The sequence below is a fragment of the Medicago truncatula genome, chromosome 4 (genome assembly GCF_003473485.1).
Source record: "Medicago truncatula cultivar Jemalong A17 chromosome 4, MtrunA17r5.0-ANR, whole genome shotgun sequence".
NCBI lineage: Eukaryota > Viridiplantae > Streptophyta > Magnoliopsida > Fabales > Fabaceae > Medicago > Medicago truncatula.
This window is the reverse complement of record NC_053045.1, coordinates 40,837,839-40,865,751: the sequence shown is the minus strand read 5'-3', so window position 1 is coordinate 40,865,751 and position 27,913 is coordinate 40,837,839. Positions and strand designations below refer to the sequence as shown.

Sequence of the window (27,913 nt, the reverse complement as noted above, 5' to 3'; positions counted from 1 at the left end):
TATATAGGTGTCTAAAGACACTTTTAGAAGTAAATCATCTAACTTCTGTTTGACTTTTCTACATTATGCAGTTATAGATGTTTCTAGCTATAAGCTAATCTTGGCACGAGAACAATCTTAATTATGCAATAACTTTAGACCATTTAGTTGCCTCTAGTGCATTGCAATTTATTTTTATGTTTGTAGCAAATGTGAGTTGGAAGTTTTACGATGGGTTAAATATGTTTAATCTTTTTAAATATACTAACTTTTAGTTTTAGTCTCTATAAATTTTTCTTTCGACTTTTGATTTCTCTAAATTTCTTTCAACTTTTTTTGATGACATATAATTTATTAGACTTTAAAATATTAGTAGTTTAATAACTTAATGTTTAATCTTTATTAATTTATTATCTATAACTTCAAAATACATATTAAATTCTTAAATTTAAGATTAAATAGGCTAAAATTGAAAACCGAAAACTTAAAGACCAAAAATCAAAGAAAATTTTTAAAGAGACTAAAATTGAAAGTTGATATACCTTAGAGAGGAGGATTGCTATATATCACGAAAAGGTGATGTCCAATTAAATTGCTCGTAGCCGGAATTCAAGGGAGGGTGTGGTTATAATTTAGTAAAGATATTTAACAAATTGACCATCGTGAGATTTTTGCTTGACAATTTGTCGCTAAAAATATCAATTCTCTTTAGAGAGACTAAAAATATAATTGATCATTTTAGATTAGATGAGAAAATGGATGTTGATCAATATATATATATAAGAAGAAGAACAGTTATATAAAGGTTTTAAATTAAAATGTATCTAACTCACTAATATAATAACTCTTTATCCATTATGATGATCCTCAAACTACTCTCATGATCCAACACTATAAATATGCATCAATTTCAACAATAACTAAGAGGAGGCATATGTGTACCATATAAAGTTTGTCGGTACAAGCTGTTCCTTGCTTAAAATTTTCATTTTCTAAATTTGTATTCTTGCTGACCTAAATTAAGGACATGGTTGACATTTTCACACGTGATATAAGAGTGAGTGTGTGTGTGATTGAGAGATCAGAGACACTGCTATCCACGTAAAAGTAGAGTATGAACAAGACAACATTAGGTTCAATCAAATGTACAACAACACTTACAATGCTAACATGCATCACCAGGTTCATCACCAACTCAATCTCAAGAGAGAAAGTAAAACCAAAAGTAATTTGCAAATCCAAACAAAAAATGTATTATTCATTACATGCACATCCAATTAATTAATTGGCTTAATATATAACAACCGCATGTATATCTGCCAATTTTGGTGGCTAATTTGACTTCTTAAAAAAAAAAAAAATCCGCATGTATATGGCATGGATTTGGCTACTTTAATTTCTTAAAGGAAGAAACTCAAAAAACTGGCTGGAGGAAGAGTTGATTTCATGAGTGTCCATCATAGAAGCATTAACACAAAACATAGATTTTCTCTCAGAAATTCCATCTTGTTTATCCTCCTTAGCTGGAAAAAGATCAAGTGTCCTAGGATAATCTGCATTTTGTTCTTCATAGTAGTTGAAATTTACTTTGTTGGATGGTAATAAATCATAATTTTGAGGGGTTAAAAGTTGTGTATTATTATTACTACAAGTTCTATATGCTGCTGAAGAAGTTGTAGTTGGCATAGTGAAAGGATTGAAGCAATAAGGAATTTCAATATTTTGGCATTTTCCTTGTCTTTCTGCAATGTTTTTCCTCAAAACTTGTATTGATCCCTTTTCTGCTATATCCTGCTAAATTACAGCAGATACTAAAGTTAAAAGTAAAAAAATAATATTTAATTTTTTTTGGAAAGAATGACAGAATGAAAGAGAGAGAGAGTGATAATATGTGATTGAAGTCTGAAGAGAATTCATTTTTTTGAGATTGAATACACAAAAAGTCCAAGAAAGTCTGAAGTGTAGCATAAAACAGCCCCAACAGAAAGTTAAAAAAAACAGCTTTAGAGGACACTCTTTTTTTCCAACATACAAAACCTCTTTGATTATGAAATCTTTTGGGTATCTTTGGTTAACAAAGATGAATAAATGTTGTAATTGTACCATCAACAAAGACAAGAGAAATTACAGACCTCTGCTTGTTCACTGCAGTTTGAAGTGGTTGCCCACTTCTTTGTCTCTTTAACTCCACCACCTGTCTCTTTCAAAATCCAATCACCACAAATTCAATTCAAATATACATATACACACACACTTCAATTTGTAAGGGTGTTAATTTAATGCCTAAAATTTCAAAAATAGCAATAATTAAGTCCATTAAATTGAATAAACAACAATAATTTTTTTTCCCTTTCAAATCTAGCACTATACTTTTAAAGATGTTAGGTTTATCCTATGCAAGAATATCATATTGACTTCTATAGTTTTTTATTGCATCAGAGTAAACATAAAATCTCTAAAATTTGAAAAAAAAATGACCAAATGGGCTAAATTGATATTTTAGAAATTTGTTAAATTTACCGATCCTTACAGAAGCTATTTATCTTTTTCTGTCTCTCTCTCTCTCTGCTGTAACTTGTAATGTCATGAGTGAAATATAATATAGGAATCTTTTGACCACTAAAAGAACCTTGAATAGCCCTAAAGATAATATCTAGCTGTATACCTGCACCTTCTTGCTTTTTTGAATTTCCCATAACGTACTTCTCTTTCTCTTTTTTATCTTCAGTTGTTTCCTCCATCTCAAGGCGACGACGCTTCTGTCGCTCTCTCGCCTTGTGATTCTGGAACCAATAGAACACATTTTTTCCTTCAATCTTCCCGAATTGTCGAAGCTGCGAAGCAATTTGTTGGATTTGTTCAGCTGATGGTGTTTTCATGCCTTGCCTATACAATTCTTCAAGGACTAGTAATTGAACTGGTGTTGGACTCCACCTTGAGCTTGGTTGAGGATGCATAATATTGCTTGTTCCTTGCTCAGCTGCATGAGTTGTATAATATATATACAAAACACATGAAGAAAATAGTTAAGCTAATTAGGGCATATATAATATAGCTCAAAATCAAATTATTTTAGTGTCTGTATGGTCAAATTTCTTAGCAGAAATATACAAACAAGTAAATAAGTAAATGACCGCATGAATATATAGTTACTCATATTGAAAAAGAGAAGATTATACTATGATGGGATATTCGAGAAAATATTCAAACAGATGAGAAAGTTAAAAAGGAAAATGATAAGGAAGTCGAATGTTCGATTCCAACCCTACTATGATACTAATGATACTAATATTTTCCGTTAAAATAAGAGAGATATTTAAGAAAAGCAGAATGCTATTGAGTGTCTTTGAGGCATTGATTAAAGTGTTAAAATTAGTAAGTTTGCATTAAAAAATGTTGTAATTATTGCTAAGACAAAAATAAAAACTTATATTTACAAGATAAACTTTCCATTAATGGATTCATTACCAAAGTCCTCAGGGCACCGGTTAACAAGACCCTTAAGAAAATAAAGCTTTGCTTACCGAGATGGTGATTGAAGGGGAGGAGATGGTTGCAATGGGTGCAAATACAATAAGGTTGGACTATTGAGGTGATTTTTGAAGGTGCATGGGAATTATGGTTGGAATTTGAAGTGGCAGAGAGAAAGCTACAGAATGAATCAGACATGATGGGAAGGATGATTAGAATCAGCTTATTATCTTCTACAAAACACAAGGTTTTTATTGTATACTATTTCACATTGGAAAACTAAGGATAATCTCTGCAAATTTTCACTGTTTGAAAATAGGATTTTAAATAGTTTGAGTGAAGATAGAATGAGAAGGAAGCTGAAGAAGAGACAGTGTATTTATAAGAAGTAAAGAACGTTGTAGTAAAAGCTAGCATTAGGTGGAGCAACAAGAAATATAAAGAGTTGACCAATAGTAATAATATATAATTCAGAAATATATGTTCAAATAATGAGAGAGTTAAGGTGTTTCTTTAAAAGGACAACAGTCACAGCATGATGTTGTTGTCATGTGTTATTAAAGTTTGCTTCTTCCCCATATGTCTCCAGCTCTTTGCTCCTACAAAACAACCTCACACTTAAGTTGATTTTTCTCTCACTTTGTCTTTTCAGTTTTACACTCTCCTTTTCTCAAGAGAGCACAAAAAGAAAATCCGTTATGCAAACAACTCCGTTATGTCGTATCGTACAAATTAGAGGTGTGCAAAGAACGGTTTAAACAGGTTGGATGTGTCATTCACCAAACCCTAACATTAAATCGGGGTTAATTGTTTAGACCCGGATCCGATCCTTAACCAAATCAAATTCAATAATGTATTTGTTTAATAAAGACAAGACAATATAAAGATAGGACTAATTAAGGTTGAGATAATTAAGTCATCAAATAGTAATACAAAAACTTTTTTTTTTTTTGAAAAAAAAAAAACTAATCAACAAGTAACTCTATGAATATTGGACAATAGCAAGTCACCAAAGTTGTGAATCAACAATTCATCAAAGAGTACATTGTCTTACAAATTAATCAAGTGTAGTATTGTCTGATGAGTAAATAAGTGTATGTGATAGGAGTAGCTGCTACAAATCCCCTCTCTCATGTTGTTGAGTTTTTTTTTAGTTAGATAATGACCGAGTGTGAGAGACTATGAATGAAATTACAAAATTAATAAGTAAAAAAAAACTTTGTTCTCTTAAGCTTTTAGGACGGGACGAGTAATTTAAGAGTCAAACCGGACCTGATCTCTACTTTAGCTTTGAGTTTTTAGGACCGGACGAATAACTTAAGAGTCAAACTGGACCTGATCTCTACTTTAGCTTTATCCTTGTATTTTTTTTTTTTAGTTTGGGTCGACCTGACCCAAAGCTAATTACGAGTCAGGACGGTTAACGAGTCAAACTTGGTTTTGTACATCCTAATTCAAAATTGCATGACACTACTCACAAGCATATGTGAACTACCGGTAACACAGGTCAAATACATATTTAAGTAAGTTCAACCAATGATAATGTATATAATGTATATCCGAACACAATAATATTTTGACATGACGCCTAATTTATCCTTTATATAATTTGTTCAAATACATCGTTAATGACATTCACTAAATATTTGAATTGTGATAAACATATATCGAATAAATAAACAATATAGTATCTGAAATGGTTTAATCATATATATTAACGGATCAACAGTGTAAATGATGTTTGTGTCAATTTTTTATTTATTTTTGGCGAATGTGCAATTGTTTGGGTTGTCTTGTACCTGACAGTTGACACTGTATAGGAACAATACACTTTAGGACTTGACAACTTTAACAACTAAAATTGGAAAAAAGAATTATCTATAAATTGCTAAACAATGAACAACTCCAACCATATTGTGATATAAGGTGTGGTTCTTTTACAAAGATTCCCCTTTAAATAGGTGAACAAAACCAATCTAAGTGGCCCAGTGGACGCAACATTCATAGAAAAATTCTTTAATTTTTGCTCATTTTCTTCCAATTCATTCAAAGTTCAAACTATACCTCCTTTTCTAAAAATGAACAGTTTTGAGTTAACACAACTCCTAATGCTTTTCTTTTTTACATAACAAACTATTAATATTGAAAAGCATATATATGATTGCACAAATGTGGCTAAAAAAGTAAGATTGAACGTATATTATTTACTTACAAGGAAAAATATCAAGAATGTGATTCAAGACAAAATATATTAATAGAAAGCTTATTTTTGATCTCGTTGAGACTTGAAGCTATTCTTGGTATAACTTTTCTAGCTTCCTGCTTGTCCTTTTCTGAATCTAATGAATCTATACATTATATGTGAAATTATGAGGGAAACGTTGGTTTTTTTTAGAAATAGACCTTGCTGGCGTTGTGGGGTTGGGTAATCTTTCTTCTTCAGTTTAACTTTACGTAATTATTTTTTTCAATGGCAAAGAATACATAATAACCCAAGATATAGTATGAAGGATCACCCTAACCCTGAGAATTAAGTTTCATACCTAGTTTAGGTTATTTTTGTTTGACTCTCTTATTCACCTTAGCTTAATAGCCTATATATGTTTGTATATGCATTGAATAACTCCTTGTAGTTCTTTATATATATATATATATATATATATATATATATATATATATATATATATATATATATATATATATATATATATATTGTTGTAATTCAAATGTGAATGGTAGTCTCATCGACGGGTTGAACGTTTGATATATAAAAAATGTGACATATATTTTCAGTGTCTTAAGGTTTTAACTCGAGATATGGTGTCTTCGTCTCTCGTAGTATTGGATCATTGATTCGTTGTTGCCCCCTGGATTTTCTAACAAGTGATATCGGAGTTTGATTGGACTTGGTGGGGGAGAAAAACACTCGCAAATGGGTATACATTTTTTTTAGAGGAACAAATGGTTATACATAATAATTGCATATGATCAAAATAACTCCCAATCAAATATTGATTGTGAAAGAATTTAATTAGGGGAAGCATGCATATTGATTTTGAAAAGAATCTCTCATGGGTAAAGATGATTTCTATTTGAGCTGTGTTTGAATTAGTCTCTAATTTGAACCTAGATGTTGAGCAACTTGAAGCGAAGACGACGTTCTTTTATGATAGTTTGGGGGAAGAGATCTATAGTCTTGAAGATAATCATATTATCAACTCTCCTAAGACTTCTACAAATTGAATGAAAAATTTCTTGAGTCACGACGATATTGTCATGATATTGAAATTAATTTTAACCTTATGCAAAACTTATATTTTGTCTAAATTCACTTTCACACATACAGTTGTTCATGTTACGGATTAACTTCTCTAAAATCTCAAGATCGCACAAATTAAACATTTATTTGTTGTCGAACTTGAGATACTTCTTTCCTAGCCAAAAATGACCATAAATAACATCCTACTCCACGTTAGTGAGATTGTTCCTTTTATATAAAATTGAATCAATCATCAGGTGTGTGTTCACATGAGAAAGGTTAATATTTTCCCACCATGGGAAAGTTGAATTCAATGATTAGATTAAGTGAAGAACATATTCTTAACATGCTCTTTCAACACTAGATTTTTCTTCACACTATCTTCCAACAATTTAAAAATTCTGAAAATTAATTTTCAGAAATTAAAAAAATCGAAAAAAAATTCAGATAATTTTTTTTTTAAATTCTGTAATTCATTTATTGAATGTTAGAATTTTTTTTTTTTGAAAAAAAATTATTTCAATAAAAATAAAATTTTGGAAACTAAGATAAGTTTTTATTTTTCTAAAAAGAATATATTTTTTAATTTCATAATAAAATAAGATATTTTGAAAAATAAAATAAAAATCCTAAAAAAAATATTTTGAAATTAAATTTTTTTATTTTTCTAAGAAAATAAAATTCTGGAATTTTTTTTTTCATTTTTTCAAAAAAAAAAAAATCTAACATTCAATAAATGAATTACAGAATTTAAAAAAAAAATTATCTGAATTTTTTTTCGATTTTTTTAATTTCTGAATTAATTTTTCAGAATTTTTAAATTGTTGGAAGATAGTGTGAAGAAAAATCTAGTGTTGAGAAAGCATGTTAAGAATATGTTCTTTACTTAATCTAATCATTGAATCCAACTTTCCCATGGTGGAAAAGGATAATCTTTTCCCATGTGAAATGCCACTCAATCATCATTGCATGAAAACACGTTTGCGTGTAGCGTACATTTGAGAAGGTACTATATATTGCATGCTTGTTGAATGCATAACCAAAAACCTTGTTATAATTAAGACATGACTTCATCTTTCACGTGTAAAATAAATGTTCAGTTTGCACCCTAAGTTATCATTAGCTAGATCATGTCATAGCCTACCTCAAACCCAATATGTTGTCTGCATTTTGTTTCAAGTTTGAAGTTGATCAACTGCTAAATGAATGACAGGCAGATGTTTGTCCCCCAACCATCTCCTACAAAATAAATAATACCACCATTATAATGTTATTTGATTCAATGATATTTATAGAGTAGTGATATTTGTACATCCAATTGATGATAATTTTGGTGACAATCTTGTTTTTCTCTCTTTTTATTGGTCAAAAACAATGGAGAGAGAAAAAGTAAGAGAGATAATAAGAATGTCATGTGAGTATGAAAGAGAAAGTTGTGCAAAAATTATCAAAAAATAGTTGTACAAATATCATTTCTCATATTTATACGTACAACAAGATAATAGCCTCGCTAAGGTGTGGCGCTACAACTCTTCAAATTTTTATTGTAACACTAGCGCAAAATGACGCTCACCTGTTTTTGTGCTTTTTTTATTCTGGTAACATTTGAAAATTATGACCGCAATTTTTTTAATGAAATTTTGATTTTGATTAAGATTATAATTAAAAATGTTTGTGATATTTTTAAATTATAACAAACTCAAAAACTTATGTTTATCTTTTCAATGATATCAACAATAAACCAAATATAATATATTTTTTTTTTTGAAGAATAATATAATTTTTTTAATGACACCAACAATATAATATATATATGTGTGTGTTTATTTTCTGTTTTTTAAAATTGATATTTGGATTTGTCATAATATCTCAACAAACTATATATTTACCTCACCTACAAAAAACAAACTACATATCTCAATAAACTTCACTTTCATTATGTTCAACTGAATATGCATCTTTTATATTCTAATTTTTTTAACATATTTTTTTAATAAATTTAATTATTTCATCTTAATTAAAATAAAAAAAAATATTTTATATATGTGCATCACTTCGTAATTCCCTTTAATTATTTTATATACGCGTGTCACATATAAAAAATTTATATATATATATATATATATATATTTTTTTTTTTTTTAAGAAGTCAAAATGGAATATATATTAAATTGAGAACAACACTCTCCCCAGCACAAGATGTATCGAGAAAGAAGCCAATAGAGTTTACATCACAGTTTAATCAAACACAAAAGCGAAAGAAAAAAAATCAGCCAATGCCCATACATGATAAAGGGCTAAGCCACCACCTATGGTAATCAAAAGCAATATTTTTTGAGTTAGCTTTTTACCACCAGAATGAAAGAAGCTTACCATTATCAAGAAGCTTTAAAGCAGTGGAAACCTTAGACTGAAAAATTATGTTATTTCTTTCCTTCTACAAGGTCCACGAAGTTGCACACCAAATTAGAGTGAGAAGAAGAGACTGCTTAACTTTGGAGAAACTAGATAGACTTTCAAACTGAAGCAAATGGTCTGAAACATTCCCTGGTTGAACTGTCTGAAACCCAATCCACTCCAAAATGCCGCCCCCATAAAGAGGCCACCAAAGGCACCGAGTGAAAAGATGCTCAGCGGACTCTAGAAAGCCACAACCCGTGACACACAGTTGATCATTTTCTTGGAGAATTTTGCGCATGTACAAATTTGTTCTAGTGGGCAATCTGTTGCGAAGAAGCCTCCAAACAACAAAGATACTTTCAACGGTATAATCTGACTCCTAAACAACAAATAAAATTAAAAGAGATTCAATAGAGGAAATGATACCTGAGGGAGTCTTGAAGAAGGTAAGAGTGTAGACAGGAAGAGAGGTCATGAATGACTTAAGCAGAATCAGACGCCCACCAAGAGATAAATGACAGCTTTTCCACTCCGATAATCGACATCTAACGCGTGTAATCAAAGGTTCCCAAAATTAAGACGGCGAGGATCCCCCCCAATTGGGAGTCCCAAATACACAAACGACGCACTACCAACTCTGCATCTCAAAACAGAAGCCGCTTCGTGAAGCCACGACTCACCAACACAAATCCCGGCCAACATACTTTTATGGAAGTTCACTTTCAAACCTGACAAAGTTGCAAAAACGTGGAGAGCTTCTCTCATCCCTCTAACATTACTCCAACTCATCTCACCCAAAATTATAGTGTCATCAGCAAATTGAAGATGAGAGACAGAGACTCCATCCTCACCACCGACTTTGTAACCCTTAAAAATATTTTGAGCGACCAAAGCTTCCATAATAACATTAAAACCTTTAGTCACTAACATAAACAAAAATGGAGATAACACATCACCTTAACGTAGCCCTCTTTCCATAGGAAACTCCTTATGTTAATTTATTTTTATGTGAGTTTTAATTTAATTTTTATGTGTGTGTCACTCTCATGTTAATTGTTTTTTTTGTGAGTTTGTATCTCTTTACACAACTATAGAGATTAATCCCTCGAGGTGGGTAGAAAGACCATGGATGGTGAATCTCTTAAAATATACTACCTCCGTCCCTAATTATAAGACCCTTTTGAGATTTTTTTTGTTCCTTTTTATAAGACCCCTTTTCTATTTCCAACTACATTAATTATTTCTTTACATAATCTTTTTCTTCAATCAGCAATAAATAGAATGTTGAAAACATAAGCCAACCCTCTTTCTTAAAGGATAAAATTGTAAAAACAATAGTAATTACAAACATATTTAATACAAATATCCACTATCTTAATTCTCGTTATTTTTTCAAAAGGGCCTTATAATTAGGGACGGAGGTAGTATATTTTAATACTCGCTAAATATTTCATTTAATTTTTTAATTGATTTATAATAATTTATGTTGCATAAATATTTTAAAAAATTACATATATAAATTTTGATAATGTTTAAAAAAATATTTTAATTTCTAATTTTATATTAAGATTTTTTCAACAAAATTTAATTGTTTAATATTAATTAAAATTTAAAAATTATATTTATTTTTTATGCACGTTGCCACTCCCATGTTAATTTCCATAACGTTTATTTTTGCAAAATCAACTTTTTCTTTATCGAGCAAAAATAATTCAATAAACTACAACAAATTTTAGTCACTTGCAAATGTCAAAATAGTTTTTGTATCCTAATTTTTAAATAGGGTTTAATCATTCATAATATTCTTTAATATTTAACATCATGATTAAATTCAATTTTTTTTTGTCAGGGAGTCTAGTGGCTGGAGCTCACACATTTTAAATATGGAGAAGTATGGTGTCCAATGTTCGAACCCCGGCCCCTACATATAAAATGCATTTGTCCCTACCAACTGAGCTAAGCTCACTAGGACGATTAAATTCAAATTTTAGCTATAAAATAAAATTACTTGATTCAATAATTTTACGTTTTTTTATTTAAAATATTATTTCATTTTAATTTTAATTTAACTATAAAATTTGTAGATGATCGGGGTTTGACGGAGCAAGTTGAAGATCAATGTTAACTTCTACACGAAGCATATGGGTGGTTAGTTGAAGGATTCTATAGATCAGTGTTTTTATGAGTGGTTAGTTGAAGGATTCAATTAGTAGGATGATCAATTAGTAAGGTTGTCAATGAACCGAGTTAACTTAAACAAAGTTTAAAATTTAACTCGTTGAATTTAATTTATGAGTCAAATAAGTTGAAGATGAAAATTAAGGTCATTCGGTCTAAGTTGGCTCGATTATATATATGTATATGTATGTATTTGTGCGTATGCGCGTGAGTGCTTGTGTTCGAGTGTGGAATTACATGTACGAGAAATAGAATTATTATAGTACGTCTTGTAAGGACATTACATGCTAATATGCTAGAATAATTTTTTGTTGTTTCAAAAAAAAAAAATAAGACAAGACAATATAGAAGATGTTGTTGGATTTGCCTCGAAGAATATTTTCAAAAAATCAATTTTTTTATAATTTTTACTAATAGATAAATAATGACATTAAAGGTTAAAATTATCATTTTTGGATGATGTGAGTATATTAAAATAATGCTTAATTAAACTTTTGGTCTCGTTTAAGATATTTTTAGGTTTTATTTGTTATCTTAAGTTTTTCATTTTATTTTAATCCCATAAGTTTAGTATGAGTATTTTAAAGACTAACATTTCAGTTTCCTTTTTTGGGTAATAGTTAATACCAAAATTGTAGCTATTGACGACAAGTAGAATGACTAGTATTATTTTTAGAACTTGAATTAATAGAAAAATAGATTTGAACCAGACTACTTTCTGCACTTCCTCTTTTCTGCTACAATTTGTTATCCGAATTGGAGTAGCTTAGTATTTCTTCATTGGGCCATTTGTAGCCCAGCATGTGAACGTACATTATTTTTACTCAACAGACATCTAATTACACCACTGTTTTAGCAAAATATTCTACCCCCACCCCATCTATTTCTCTCGCAATTTCAACCACTTTTCCACTTGAAATCAGCCTTTGAGTTCGTTTTTGGCATCAACTTCATCGATCGTAATTCTGTTTCATCGCTCTCAATGTCTATGGCAGACTTAAATTGATCGATTTTGATCACCACATCCGCCATTTGGTATAATGGATATCGTTTTTGGATTCCTCTAATATTATTCATTTCCGAGTTCTGCAAAGTTGACATCAGACCCTATCTGTGTGTTCTACACGGTCACCGTTTTTCGATGATCGTTCCAATTCGCCGCTAAGCAATTTTATTTTGGAACCGTTGCACATTGCTGAACTTATTCAAACTCTATGTTGGTGATCCATCTGATTCAACGACCGACAAATATTTGGCATCACAATGCAGCCACCATGAAGAACATTGAGGAATTGTTTGAGAAATAGTGACGAGTTCATCTTTGTCATACCCTTAAAGAAGGCAAAGTTGTTGCGGACTACTTTGCCAAGCAAGGAGCTCATGGAAATCATATATGGAGAGAGTGTTTAATTTGGAGCGTCGTAATGGAGTCATTCCATTTAATACCCTTCATTGTCTTTCTATATCTGTTCTTATCACCTCGCAAACATGCATAAAAAGTAAGGGTGGACATGGCTCACTTCGGAATAAAAACTAAACCGAACTGAACTGTTTGCTAAATTTAAGATAACTGAGTTGAACCGAACTGTTTGCATTTTGAACTGAACCGAATTGTTTTAAACCGAACCGAATTGTTTGAAATGAACCGAACTGTTATTATTGATACCTTTTAAAAAAATATAAAAAAAACCAAACAAAATCGAATTTTAGTTACCGAACTATTTCAGTTCAGTTTCAAAATTGTTAGTAATAATTTTTTTTTTTTTTTTTTTTGTCCATCCCTGATAAAAAGAAACCACCTCGCCAACATATCACATCACATCTATAATAACATCTTATTTGGGTATATAATGTTATGAAACATTTTCCTTTTTTATTGTTAATATTCGAGGAATAAGAGAGTATTTATTTTATTCACCGCGACTCACTGTAATTTTGACAAATCTTTTTATACCGGCGGTGTATGAAAATTAATCTATTTTTTTCACCCTTTTAATTGTTCATATTCGAGGAACGAGTGAGTATTTTGTTTCATCCATGGTGACTCACCGTATTTGTTTCAGCTATACTTTAAATCTTGTACCATCAATGATCTTGCATTAACCAAATTAATTTGGTTAGCGATAGTACAAGGTTTATAAAATCATGACATGACCGCTGAGCTTGGTTTCCGATGACCTCTAAATTTGAATATGTTCCGGAGACAGCGGTTATTAATGCTTGACTGTCGCACACCCTTATCAAGCAAACACACAGTGTGAAGGTTTTTTCTGGAAAAAATAAAAGTATAGAAAACATTTGTATAAACAAAAACAAACCAGATGCCAAAACAGCCAACCAGTTATGGAATTATGTTATTTGGTGCACGCTGAGATACATCCAAAAATTTCTTGTTTTGGAGCAATAAAATAGTGTAGTATATAATATTTTTACATAAAAAGTAAAGTTTAATTTGCATATATACATTAGTGTAAAAAGTTTTAAATTGTTAAGGAATTTTTTTAAAAAAAATAGTATTAAAAAAGTCAAACACAGTCATAGTTGACACCGTAAAATATTTTTACATTGAAGTGTATATAAATTAAGGCAAATGTTAACTTGTAAGTGCACATGTTAAAATATTCATTATAAAAATACACATATTAAAAGACGTGTATTTAACTTTTTAAAAGTTGTCATATTGTATTTTCTAATGCAAAATTATTATTTTTAAGTTGTTTAACATGTGCTCTAAGAATACAAGTTAACATAACCCATAAATTAAAGCAACTTTTTTTCTTCTCTTTCACTTATACATTTTTCTTAATATAAATGAAATTGTCAAATAACTTATCAATTTTGGGACGAAGGGAGTATAAGCTTTTACGAAAATATAATCTCATGGTAAAAAAAACCAAAGTATATCAAAGTTACTATAATTACAACTTTTTAGGGAAATAATTACAATTCCATTTTTTATTTTCCAAACAAAAGACTATTCCTCATATGATTACCATCGTCACTGACAAGTTCTAAAATCTTGCTCGAAATAATCCTCTCCGAGTCATCAACAAAGTGCAATTTTCCATTTTATTTGACACATTTTCTTCATATAACATCATACAAAGTCATCACTCCAGACAACAGACTGACGACATGGGGAAACTGTTTGACAATTGTTGATTTAACATCATAAACTTCCTAAATAAAAACACAAGTAAAATACTAAAATACTCACAACGGTAGTTAACTACCGCTGACTTTATAACTAAAAAACCGACAGCTGTTAACTGCCACTGAATTTTTTTAGTCATTTACTTGTGTTTCTAAGGCATAGTGAATGTCAGAACAACAACTGTCAAACTGTTTTGAACTTTTTCAATGCCTATAATTCTTTATTGAAGGCTCAAACACATATAGACCGGAACACAAAGTGATCCAACCGAGCCAGTTCAACAACTAGCTTTGGATTCTCACCATTTTGTAATGCCTCAAACGGGTGGCATTTAGGATGGGTGAGGGAAAGAGTTTCCTACTATGGGAGAGTTTTTTTTTACCATAAGATTAAAGAGGTGCACAGATTTTAAAATGGTCTGTCCACACCATATATTTTCCTCCATCATCTTCAACCTTTGAAAATACAAATCTGCAATTCACCCACCAACCCATATCCATTTAAAATCAATCTTTTTTGTTAAGATGATTTTGGTCTAACACATTGAATGAATTTTTGAGATACCAATAATTTCTACCATTGGATTAAATCTGACACACACTATTATCATACATTCTCATCACTATATTTATTTTCATACAATCTTTCTCCACAACCATTCTTCTCTTCCCCACTTGCGGTCAACTCTTTTCTTAATCTTCATCTTTCCGACGAACTTCACCTTCCTCCGGCGTTGTTTTTCAACAAGCAAGTACGCCGGCGCCGACAACAGTATCAACGGTGGTGGCAGTTTTATATTGAAAGTGTTGCAGTTGTTCTTTCGATGAAGGTAGATTCTATCAGAAGCATTAATCTTCACACCTACACAAGTCTTATGGAATTCTATGATTCTTGTGGTGAACCACTTGAAATGTCATGCCTTTGATATGGAACAAGTTAGTTGTTCTGCAGATTATGAAGTATGAACTGAGAGTGGACAAAGTTAAAGAGTTTAATAGACTTAATATTTGGAAGAAAATCAACCTTTTTTTTTTCTTTCTCAAAATGAAAAAAACTACCACATTCATCATCAATGTTTTTCAGTATATTTTATTCTAAAAAAAGACCAACAAATTTGTTCTTTCATGAAATTCCAGATCTGAGTTTATTATGTTCTTGGTGTGGTTGAGATGGGTCAGTGTTTTGATGTTGTTTATGCCGTCGGGGATTTGGCCGGTGAAGTAATTTTGGAGGAGATTGAGGCACCTGAGGTTGGTACAATTGTACAGCCACGTCGGCAATGGAAAATCTGGGTTGGTGTTCAAGTGACGTGGTGGTAGTGGTTGGAGGTTAATAAGGTTGAAGACAAACTAAAAAAATGTAGTGTGGATAGACCATGATAAAATCAGTGCTCCAATTTAATCTAATGGTAAACAATCAACTTTCCCATGATGGAAAATTCTTTCCCTCACCCACCCTAAATGCCACCCTCAAACGACTAGTAACAATTGTTGGAGTCAAAAATTTGATGGACGCCATTTACAGTCCATCACTTCCCCCACCGACTCCTAATAGACGAGGGTATAAAATCACCCTTCAACATTAATGCTAAGTAGACAACTTCATCCTTTCAACACCTCTCACTTTTTGCTCTAATATTGATTATTGACGAGTGTCTGATTGAGTGCTTACAGGTACTCTCAAATTTCAATCTCAACGATGACTGTTCAATCTCGGTCAACTCATCTCAATCACGTAAGATCAATCCATAATTTAATACACAATATTATTTATAGTTTCACCAACATTGTAGAGATCAATAATATTATTTAACACTTGATAGTGGTGGTGATACATCCATTGAAATATCCCCAATGATGATTCAATTACTACACTTTAGTTCAGGAGATTTCTCTTTCACTTTGTGATATGTTATTGTAGATAAATGCTAACGAATGTCCTAATAACATTTTTAAAGGACTTTAAATAGTAAACTTTTATAGAAAATTGTGCATTCAATGCATCGAAAATTGAAATGTTAAACTTTTTTTAAAAATAAATTCTTAATTGAAAAACCTTAAAAGAGTGTCCTTAAAACACTCGTTAAAAGACCCTAGATTGAAATACCCGTAATATTTTCAAGAATTAATAATATTTTCATAAACAAAATATGTTCTATGCCATAAAAATAATCTTTGACTCTTTAATAATAATATTTTGAAAGTGTCCTAGTATAAAAATTTAGTTAGTAAATTTTATTTTATTTTGACAAGAGTCTATACATATATAGTTAAAAAATGAATGAATGGAGTATAAAAAAAAAAAAAATGGATGACAAAACCCGTATATAGTGGTAGGTTGCAACAAAGACCAAAGAAAAAGGACTATGAAGTGAAATAGAAATAGTATAAAATTTATAAGAAGGTTCCAGGAATCAAGGGTCGAGATCATGTGACTAGACCCATAAGACAAGGAAATAACCCAAACTTTGAGGTTCTTTTTTTTCTTTTCTTTTTGTGTCTGTCTTTCTTACCTCTTTCTATCTGAATTATCCAAATCACACTTTGTGTTTCTTTCTACACACTCTCTCATCTATAGTTTTGTGTTATCATTATCAAGTCAAAATTAAGTGTGAGAGAGAGAGAAAGAGACATATATTTCTGTGCACAATTTCATGGTGGATTTCTGAAGCTTCTAAATTTGTCTATGTGTGTGACAAAATCTCTACAACAAAAAAGTGCAATGATAGGTTTGAGAGAAAGAGAAAGGACAAGAGAAAGAAGGGTTTCTTTGGCTAGAGCTGGAATTTTGTTGTTGTGGGTCATGTTAGTTTTTGCTCTTATAGTAACATTGTTTTTCTCCATTAACAATGAAACCAAAAACAACAACAACAACAACCATTCAAATATTCGGTTACTCAGACAACGTACTTTCAACAAAGCATTACTGTCTCATGCACCTTCAAAACAAAGAACAAGAACTACTCATCATCATGATCAAGCTAGAACCACTACAAATGTTGGTGATCCACTTTATGGTGATGACAAGAGATTAATTCACACTGGTCCAAATCCTCTTCACAACTAGCTAGTAATTCTTCCATATATATGCATGGTAGGTGTTTTTTTAATTAATTTTGTATCTTAGCTAGTTTTAATTAATTATTGCATTTAGTGCATATTATGTATTATCCCTATGTTTTAATTTTGTTTTTATCATATTATTTTGGATCTGGAAGAATGAGAGCATAGCTTTAGCCTTTTCAGTGGGGTTGTGACCATGTAGTAGTAAATGGAAAGGAATTAATTAGGTGGGGAGGAAAAATATGAAGAGGCTAGTGTTAATGCTCTTGTTTCTTTTGCAGTAATGAATTTATTTCTCTCTTTCATATTTCTTCTTTGTATTATTTTTCTATTCAAAGCAGAACAATTCAAATATCAAATCAATGTGTGTGAATTAATTGGTAAGTCTTAATTATTTTATTAATTTATTCATATACTATTCATGTTCTTCTTCTTTTGGTTATGGTATTGAACCTGATCTCTATGATCAATGCTATGCAATTATAGAGCTAACAAATAAGTACAAAGTACGCTAAAAACTGCAGCACCATTGATTCAGTGACAGTGTATGCAATTTTGTGCGGAATTTCTAACATTGAATGAGTCAAGATCCAAGAGGTTAGATAGAAATTATAAAATACTATATGTAAAAAAAATAATATATTTGAAGATAACAGTTAAATTAACTTGGGGAAAATCAGTGTGAGATTTCCTTCTTTGACGTTAATATTTAAATTTATATAAATGTGTTGATACACATGCATAGTTGTGTATGAAATGTAAGTATGATAATTAAGAAATACGGCAGATCACAGATCACTGACATTGCATTTACTGCCCACACCGTCGACTAAATCCTTGCCGTCTTGGCTCTTGCATGGCTGCATCAAAGTTTAAAATACTAGTACTATATACTATGCCTAATTTTGTTTTAATTTTTTTTTTTGAAGCAGTAGGCCTAATTTATGATAACATAATTTTTTTTTCTCTAAAGTACCTAAGAATAATAATGTAAGAATCATAGTTTCCCTCTTATATTAGGTGTAGTTTAATTTTATACATGTTTTTTTAAAAAAAAATCACTTTTAAGTCAAAAACAAAAATAAGAAATATGTTAACAATTTTTTTTTTTTTTTAGGGAAAAAGATGTTAACAAATTTTTGTTCTTTCTTTTTAACCTCATTTATGATTTTCCCCCTTATTTTAAAATCTATATGGTCCCCAACTTTTCAAAATTACGTGTTTTTATTATTATTATTATTTATCATGTATGCATTTTCAAGTTGAATTTCAATTACGTAGCAAATGAGATGCTTATGCAGCAACTAATAACAATAAACTTCTACTGACACTAATGCTTTGATGCAAGGTTTTGCAACTCGAGAGTTTACCTCAACTCGTTTTGTTTAGGTAAACTCGACTTGATAACTCGTACGAGTTTACCTAAAATTAAAATTATTTTAAATTTATTATATGCAAGATATATGTAAGCTAATATATTATTGTAAATAGGTCAATAGTGCAAAATATAACTTAATTACAAGGACAAATTATACCAAACTACCATAATAAAACATTATGCTCAACTTAGCATCAAAATACAAAAATTAACGCCCAAAATCATAAGTTTCATAAGTCTCTAAGTTTAAGTCATCCATAAACCATCCAAAAAAAAGGAAGTTTCAAAATTTCCTAAAGTTGTTAATAAAACTATCTAAAAAATAAACTAGTTAATTTCTTCAAAAGGTCAACAAACACCACCACCGCAACCCTAACCGGCGTCGCAATCACCGACGTCGAAATATGAATTTCCACCGTTGGAATGCAACCATAACTGGTATGTGCTCCCATGTTCATGGTTTGAAAACTCAGGGAAGAAAGAAAAAGGAACGTTTTATTTCAGGGAACAACGTGTTACTGTAAAGGTAACTATCCAGTAAACGTTTCAATCTTTAGGCTTGTTGAAAAGGAATTGGGTTTTGAAAAAAATGGGCCAAAAAACGGGCCAATTTTTTTTATTTTATTTTAAATGTATATTCGTAAAACTTGGTAAACTCGTCAAACCTTCTGATTTTACCAGAAATTGAGTTTACATCAAAGTTAACACGATTTTGGTACCTAAACACGTAAACTCGGTAAATTCGGAGAGTTAACACTCGATTTGCGGAACATTGCTTTGATGTATGGAGAAAAATTAGCACCAACCGAATTAAAGTGATGAAATAAAAGACAAGCAATAAGATACAAGAGAAGAAGGAAAAATACAACGATATTTGGTTACTTATTTCGGTCCAAATTTGACTTACGTTTTAATGAAAGAGATTTCTCCAATTCACTTTAAAAAAAGTTCTTACAAAAAGATACAAGAGTTACAAAAATAAGTTTTCAACAATAAAATCTAATTTCTACCCTGTTCGCGAATCTCTTCACGTGGCCAAGAGACTTTGATTTATTCCCAAGGTGTACAAAAGTGTTTCTTAATCCTAGAATTTCCCCAAAGCACTCAACTCTTAACCAAAAAACTTATTTCTTTTGTAACCCTATAATTCCCATTTCTCACACTCAAAATCGATGCATAATGCGAAATTTATAGACCTAATCTCGTGTGTGCACCCATGCATCAGACATCAACAACAACTACTGGCATTTTCTTCTATGCGCACTCCATATGTGCCTCGCGCATGATGTCATGCGCCCCACACATGAGACAGAACAACACCAATTACCGATTTCATAATTTCAAGACATATGCAACAATTCTCCAATTTGCCTTTAAATTGATAATGATACCACTATAACCATTAATCTCCTAGTTTCTTGCCCTTGCCTCCAACTACGCTCGTAGTCTCACAAGATTTCACATTTTTCCTTAAATCTTCTAAATTACTTCATCCCTTCTTTAAGATCTTGTGCCCAACTACCTTAGTCCTTTTAGGTAGCTTCATCATAACCTCTTCAACATCCGAGGTGATCATTTGCATCCTCTTGAAGATTCACTTGCCTCAAATTACCCTTGGCTTTTAATGTAATCTTACAAGTTGTACCATACCTTCTTCAACCCCCTAAGTGCGCCTCCGTATCCTTTTGAATAATTCCTTGATCTCCGCTAGATAATGAGACACATGGTCTCCGTAGTCGTATCATTATGTTGCCACCATCTGTCTCCTCCCACTAATGAAAGACACGACCTCAAGTTGAATTTTTCCGCCTCAACTTCCAATTACGCACATCAATTATGTCTTTCATCTTGTAACCCCCGCCTCTTAAGCTGGTCATAAGTGTTTTTACCTCTGCCTATCTAGACTGGCCTTAAGTATTCTTATCCCCACCTATTCAGGTTGATGTTGAGTGTTTTAATGTCTCTTTAGATAAACGCCTCTTCATGATGACCTTGAGTGTTTCAAGGTAATATACTCCACCTTCTTTCGGATCCCAGCATGAAACACAAGAGAAACCACATCCTCATAATCCTCTAAGGCAACTTCAAACCGCGCAAAATCATCATTGTCCCCTAACTCTGAAAAATCCATCTTGAAGTCACTGATCTTGTGACACATGAAGTACGTATATATTGACTTGTCACCATCATTTGAAGACACCAATCATAGAATATTTTTATTCATAGGCTCTCCCCGAATTCCTTTCTACAAAAGTATTTTCCAATCTTAGAATTTTCGCAAAAACTTTCAATTTTGCCGAATCTCTTTCTACAAAAGTAATATTTGTTGTCATTGAAATATTGTTTGTAACAAGATGATTATAAAGTCGGTTGATGAGAACTCCTCGAACCAAACTGAGGGACATGGGTGACTCAAATACATAACAAGAGTAATCTCAATAAACCCCTTGATGGAGTGTGATGATAGAAATCCATGCATGACCATGCCGAAATAAGTTAATAATGTATGAAATATTGAACTTATATGTTGTTACTAAGTCAACTCAGGAATAAAAGAATATAATGTTGAACTTATACAAGGGTTGCACAATTTATATGTTTTGTGTCCAATATTGACATAAGAGGAAAAAAAAAAAAAAAAAGGTAATTGTACACATGATCATTATTACAAAAAGGTTACATTAAATGAAATGACATTCTTGAGATCTTTAGTGGAACATACTCTAAAGTCCAAAAGCAACATCACTCGGTCAACCCAAGTAGGTTCCGTAAGATACAAACTTATAAGTGGACACACAGTACACGGTAAGGTATGGTGTGCACAAATGGTTTTATAAATAGAACCCTTATGATGAAGCAATTCACTAACTTTTTTAGAAACCCTAACCACACAACAAAAGGTTTTGAAACCGTTCTTTCTCTAAGCTTATGCTATATTGCATCTAGCATCGTTAACGGAAGGACTCTATTCAGGAGGACTGAGTAGAAGTGATGTCGATCGTGAAACACTCGTGGTCGGTCTTGATTTCGACAATCAATGATTTTGTGTTCCAAGACGGAATCAATCGATCACCGATTCATGATCATTCATAATGATCCATCAGAAGGATAGCTTTAATATTCAGTTGCGGTTATTTGTTTTATCATTCGTGATTTCCCTCAAAAAAGAAATAAAAAATGATAACATATATTAAAAAGTTGAATTTGACGATATTTCTAGAAGTCAAATTCATTCATATTCGACTTTTTGTTTTTTTTTTAGTACATTCATATTCGACTTTGTACTAAGAAAAATATTTTTTTATTAAGGGAAATGTTAACTTGTGTGTTAAGGGTGCAAGTTAAAGTTCCAAAGATAGAAATTATGCATTGTAAATTGTGTCAATTAGTCTTGTGGCTAAAATTCACATTTTTCAAGATTAATAAGTGGGGTGTCCGGAGTTCGAACCACGACTCCGGCATATAAAAATGTACGTCCCTGTCAACTGAGCTATGATCACGGGAACGTAAATTGTATCAATTTATTTATCACAAGATTGAAATTTAATGTTTCTCAATAAATATTTACTCTTTATAAAAACCTTAACATGTGACCTAATGACACAAGTTAGCATGATACTTTTATTAAATAGACTAACAATGTCCTTTTTCAATATAGACAATTAAATTATATGCATGAATTTCTTACATACTCCACTTCATTTCATACAGAAATAATTGAAGCATGTTCAAAATTATAGAAGAATCCTGACCATTTGATCAGCATAGAACATGCACCATAATTCACTACTGGTCCATGGCCAGTGTGAATATTTTAAGGTAAAATATGTTCTACCGTGGTGTGTACTATGCATTGGGTAAAAGTGTGACACTGCCTAATGCCTATTCATACATTAATAATTGGGTGGGAAATAGGACTTGTTTGATTGATTATTCCTAGAAGTCCCCAACTGTTTTTGACTTAAATGCACCATTTTTTCTCTAACAGGATGCCTGTCTCGATGCTTCAACACGCTTTCTCAAGGTTAAGTTTGGACACTGCAATTCAAAACCAAATGAATATTATTTGCATTGCACATTATAAAATTTTGTATGAAGCTTCTCTGTGGGCCTACCGTATTTCATAAATGAGGCACTCTTTCTAAGGAAAAATATATTACTGGTCCTTATTTTCAGTTGATAAATGAGCCTACAAACATCCTTGTGTTTTTGGGAAATCACTTTCTTCCATGTCTCGTTTATCATAGGGTTCTCTACACATAATATATGAACCTCTCTTAACTTGCAGTTTTTATTTTCCTCTTCACATATGGGCAAAACAAGTTCATGGCCTCGCAAGTTGTGATCAGTGAGTTCCATATTGGGGAGTGCTATGAATACCATTCATTAGCACATTATTTTCAACACCTCTTTAATTTCAATTATTTGAAATACAAATATATCCCTAAAGATAATATCGGCCACACATAAATTTGGTAGAACTCATGAATTTTTCATTTCGTACGATCACTAATTATTTATCTCATTACACATATTTCTCTCTATGACAAATAGTTGGTGTTGTGGTGCGGATAGGTTTGGCAAAACAATAATTATCATTTTGAACTTTGAAAATAAAAAAGTAAAAAAATAATAACAAAAGTTTTCTAAAAAAAGGCGGCATTCAAAAAAAATGACTCATTACACCTTTTTTTTTTTTTTTGTGGTGGTCGGGGTTTGAATTCCGAATCTTGCATGTATGCATTGTCCCTACCAACTGAGTTATTGTCATGAGGACACTCATTACACCATTAACCATGTATTAGATTTTTTTTATTTTTTTTAAAAAAGTAGCTTAGTGGATAGAATTCACCTTATAAGGTGAATAAGTGGGGTGTCCGAGGTTCGAACTCCGACCCCTGCATATAATAATGCATTGTCCTACCAACTGAGCTATGCTCACGGAACTTAACCATGTATTAGATGTCGACCTATGAAAATGATAACTCAATAATTTATACTCCCTCAATCTCTTATCATAAGATTGACTTAAAAAAAATCAGATATTAAAAAAGTAGTTGCAACAATAAATTTGTTAAAAAAAATATTAATGCACGTGCTAAGAATGGGGAGAATATCCCTAAAAAAAATGGGGAGAGTATAAACTACTGCCTTCGTCCTACATAATTACCCTTACATTTATTGACATTTTAAGAGATGCAAAATAATCCTTAAAAAAAAAAAAAGAGATGCAAAATAAATTTACGTTTTTTAATGTGAATTAAATAAAGATATTTTTCTTGTAAAAAAAAGAAGATATTTTTGTAAAATTATTATTAAAGCATGTGAAATTAAAAAAAATGGTTTTGTATTAAGTAACAGCAAAATTTCAAAAGTGAATCTTTAATTTGTAGTATTTTTCCATTATAAAATATAAACAAAAGTGAGTCAAGCAAAATGAATGTATTTAAACTAAATTTTAAATCAGATACATCAACTTTTTTAACTCAACTTTGAGAGTAATTTCCATCAATTTTATAAAATCAAAAGTAGTAGGTTTGCATTGGATTCAACAAATTTCTAACTTTTATAAAGTTAAATTATCATTTTTCTTCATTTCTCAATACAATATTTCATTTTTTGTCTTCTTAATCAATGTCCTAAGGACACTCTTTAACATTTCTTATACTTCCTCCGTCTCACAATATTAGTCGTTTAAGGTTTGTGCACGATTATTAAGAAAATGATTAATTGTGTTGATTTCAATGGTAGAATTAGTAGCATTTAGTAAAACACTCTTATTAATTGTAGTTAGTGGAGTAGTTAAGTTGGATGGAATTCAATAAATAAGGATATAATAGTGGAAAAAAAATGCTACCTTACTATTGTAAAGTAACAATTATTTTGAGAAGAAGAAAAAATGGTAAAGAGACAATAATTATGAGACAGAGATTGTGAAACGGTGGGAGTACTTAATAGAGGGACTTAGATTCTTGGTAAACAAGGTGCATATAGAGTATAGACACTTCCTTGGAACTAGTTGCTATAGAAATTTCTAAAACATTTAATTTTAAACATTCTGTTCAATTCTGTTCAAGAATAAGATGCTTTCAATTTTTTTCCCTTCTCTTTACAAGGGGAATAGAGTTAGAGTTTCCCCATGAAATGAATGTCTGGTTGGACCTTGAAGTCATTATAGAGCACCTACATAAATGTGTGAGTTAAAGAGGCAGTGATACTAGTGCAACCACCCCATCTCTCTCTCTCTCTCTCTCTCTCTCTCTCTCTCTCTCTCTTTCTCCAACCTACAAAAAATAACCTTAGTTTATTGCTCCCAACACCCTATTTCTTTGCTGCATGTCTTGCTACTTGTTGGCTAATTACAATGTTCAACCCCATTTGTTTATCACATTATTAGGGGAACATTTTGATCCTTAATGTGGAAGCACCATGACTAAAATAAAGGCCCACAATAAATATGATGATAAATATGATGTTAGTTGGAAAGATAATTTCATAAATAATACCAGCTGTCCAAAATAAAGGCTCTATAAATGTGATTCAATGAGGGTCACATTCATACAACTTTGCAATGATAGCTTCTTTTGATGATTAGTGTAAGTAGTTTCAAATAAATGCATGCCTTGTAAATGTATTTTTTCACTTAACAGATCTGAATATCATACTTCCACGGAATGTTCTAATTGCAGTTAATTAGTAACTCAAATCATCAATTATATTAATGATTAGACAGTATGGGTTTTATAAATGTAATTATATATGTATCATAGTCAACTATAGTCAAGCGGCAAGATGAGGAAACATAGGAAAACCATATGCACTAAGAAACAAAATAAGTTAGATTTAAAATCATGATGGAAACTATATAAAGTGTATAGTCCGTGAAATTAAAGTTTTATTTTTATAAAGTTCGAATGAATTTAACCAGAAATTGGACTTAACTCCTCTGGACCTTTACTATATATATAAAAAATTGTTTACAGTTCATTATGTCCATCTACCAACTGTCTTTGTTGAATTGCATAGATCGTATGGTGAAGCTAGTCAATCGTACGTTGGATATAAATATATAAAAATTGAATTCATATAGACCCCAATTGGTACTCCTATGAAAGAAAAAAAGTACTAATGAGCAATATTTGTTAATAGGTGTTAGGGAGCATGACAATACCGTTATGAATTTATTACCTCACATTGTCCTATTGGTAACAACCATCCAAAGGTTATTTGGTGCCAAGCATTTTCAGAGTGAGTTTTCTTGAGGTGCCAATTGGAAGTTAAATTACCATAGTTATACCACTTAGTCTATGTCTTATATCATGATGAATATACCGCTTTAATTCTGACATATTCATCGTGATATTAAAAATGCACTTAAAAAATATACTAATTGCATGTTTAGAATCAAACTTAATAAAATCATGATGACACATAGTAATTCTGATAAACTTCTTGCGAATTCAAATTAGCATGTTGCAAGACACATAATCCTTCAACAGGGTTGCTTATGCCTCTGGGGCATGGGCTCTGGGGAGTATTGGAAAAGGAGCCAGAATTGTTACATGGCATAATTTTGGCATTACATGACAAAACGGGATCCCCACCAAAAATGGTTTTTATATATGGAAGCCATGCCAGGGTCCAATTCAGAATGCAACTATTTCAATTCTTGGTAATTGACTAGGACACTCTATAGCTAAATAAGCAATGTGATTTAAAAACAGCTCATAGGTGTTTTTTGTTTTTAATCTTTTGAGGACAGAGTCAGATAAATTATGTAGCAGATGTCTCTGACTTATTTCCGTGTAATGTCTTTAATTATTTTGTGAAGTGTATGCCATACCATACGGCCTAACAAAATTGTGGAAAACAAAATTCACAGCCTGAACATCAAATTTTATTATGAGAAACAATTCACGAGTTACTCCCTCCGTCTCAAATTATATGACGTTTTGAGCATTTCACACATATTAAAAAAATGTAATTAATATTAAGGTGTACCGATACTCTGCTTCATAAATTTATAAATTAATGATCATTTTATGAAATAAGTTGTTATTTGTCATTATTTATATTTTAGAAAACACCATCTCTTGAGAAAAAAAACGTCATTTCATTGAATTATATTAAATTTTTAACATTTTCTCATAAAAAATAATCAATATTCTTCATTATGAGCAATAAAAATTAAAAAAAGTAAATTTTATTTCATCGACGAATTTGGTAAATAAGATTTAATTATTATAATTGTCAATGATAGAAAATAATTATTTTTTCTTCAAAAAACAATCAATTTAATTATTAATTTAATATTTGGTGTACCATAGAATTTGCCTAATAAACAATATGAGAAAGATAAATAAAAGAATTGAAAGAAGATAGAGTAATAAATAGTTAAGGTTATAATAGGAAAAATAACATTAATGTTGCATTGGTATTATAAAGCGATATATAATTTGGAACAAATATTTTTCCCTAAAACAACATACAATTTGGGACAGAGGGAGTATAGTTTATTGATAAATGGGCAGGTCACTCATGCAGTTAAGCTACAAAAGTAATTATATGGGATACAATTTAAGAGTAATCTTGTAAATTGGATCATAGTATTTTAATAACAATAAAGCATCGTTGACACTTTGCAATCGTAAGCATAATTGTCCGTGCAATTTTTATTTTTTTTAGGGAAGAAAATCATTGCATTTCATTAGATAAAATATGCCAACACTACTGAAGGCAATGGAACAACACCACTGAAGAAAACCTCGGACTTTGGAAGACTAATGGTCTGCCCCGAAGCAAGTTCATAAGTATGTAGAGTATTCTTCATCACTTGTGCCTCCTTATCGTCAATCCTGAAAAACAAAAAGCAATCATCTGCAAACAATAGGTGAGAAATAGTAGGTGCATTAGTACAAATAGACACGCCATGGAGGTCTCCACTTCGTTCTGCTTTCCGAATAAGAGCGGATAAGCTTTCAGCACAAAATAAATAAATAAGGCGACTATTACCCGGTATAATCGGACCTACC

The 27,913-nt window shown here is 31.1% G+C and overlaps 1 protein-coding gene across 2 annotated transcripts; it reads right to left on the bottom strand.

Moving 5' to 3' along the window:
* Positions 1–1,101: 1,101 nt before the first annotated feature.
* LOC25492991 (WUSCHEL-related homeobox 6) lies at positions 1,102–3,970 on the bottom strand. Of its 2 annotated transcripts, none has more exons than XM_024780681.2 (4): positions 3,504–3,970; positions 2,645–2,959; positions 2,112–2,179; positions 1,102–1,770 (listed from the first exon to the last, which is right to left on the bottom strand). In XM_024780681.2, exons 1-4 carry the CDS (start codon positions 3,646–3,648, stop codon positions 1,372–1,374), a joined length of 927 nt encoding a protein of 308 aa, XP_024636449.2. In that variant the 5' UTR covers positions 3,649–3,970; the 3' UTR covers positions 1,102–1,371. The 2 variants fall into 2 exon arrangements, with proteins under 2 accessions (XP_024636449.2, XP_039689034.1); XM_039833100.1 differs by having other exon boundaries at positions 2,112–2,173.
* Positions 3,971–27,913: the final 23,943 nt, after the last annotated feature.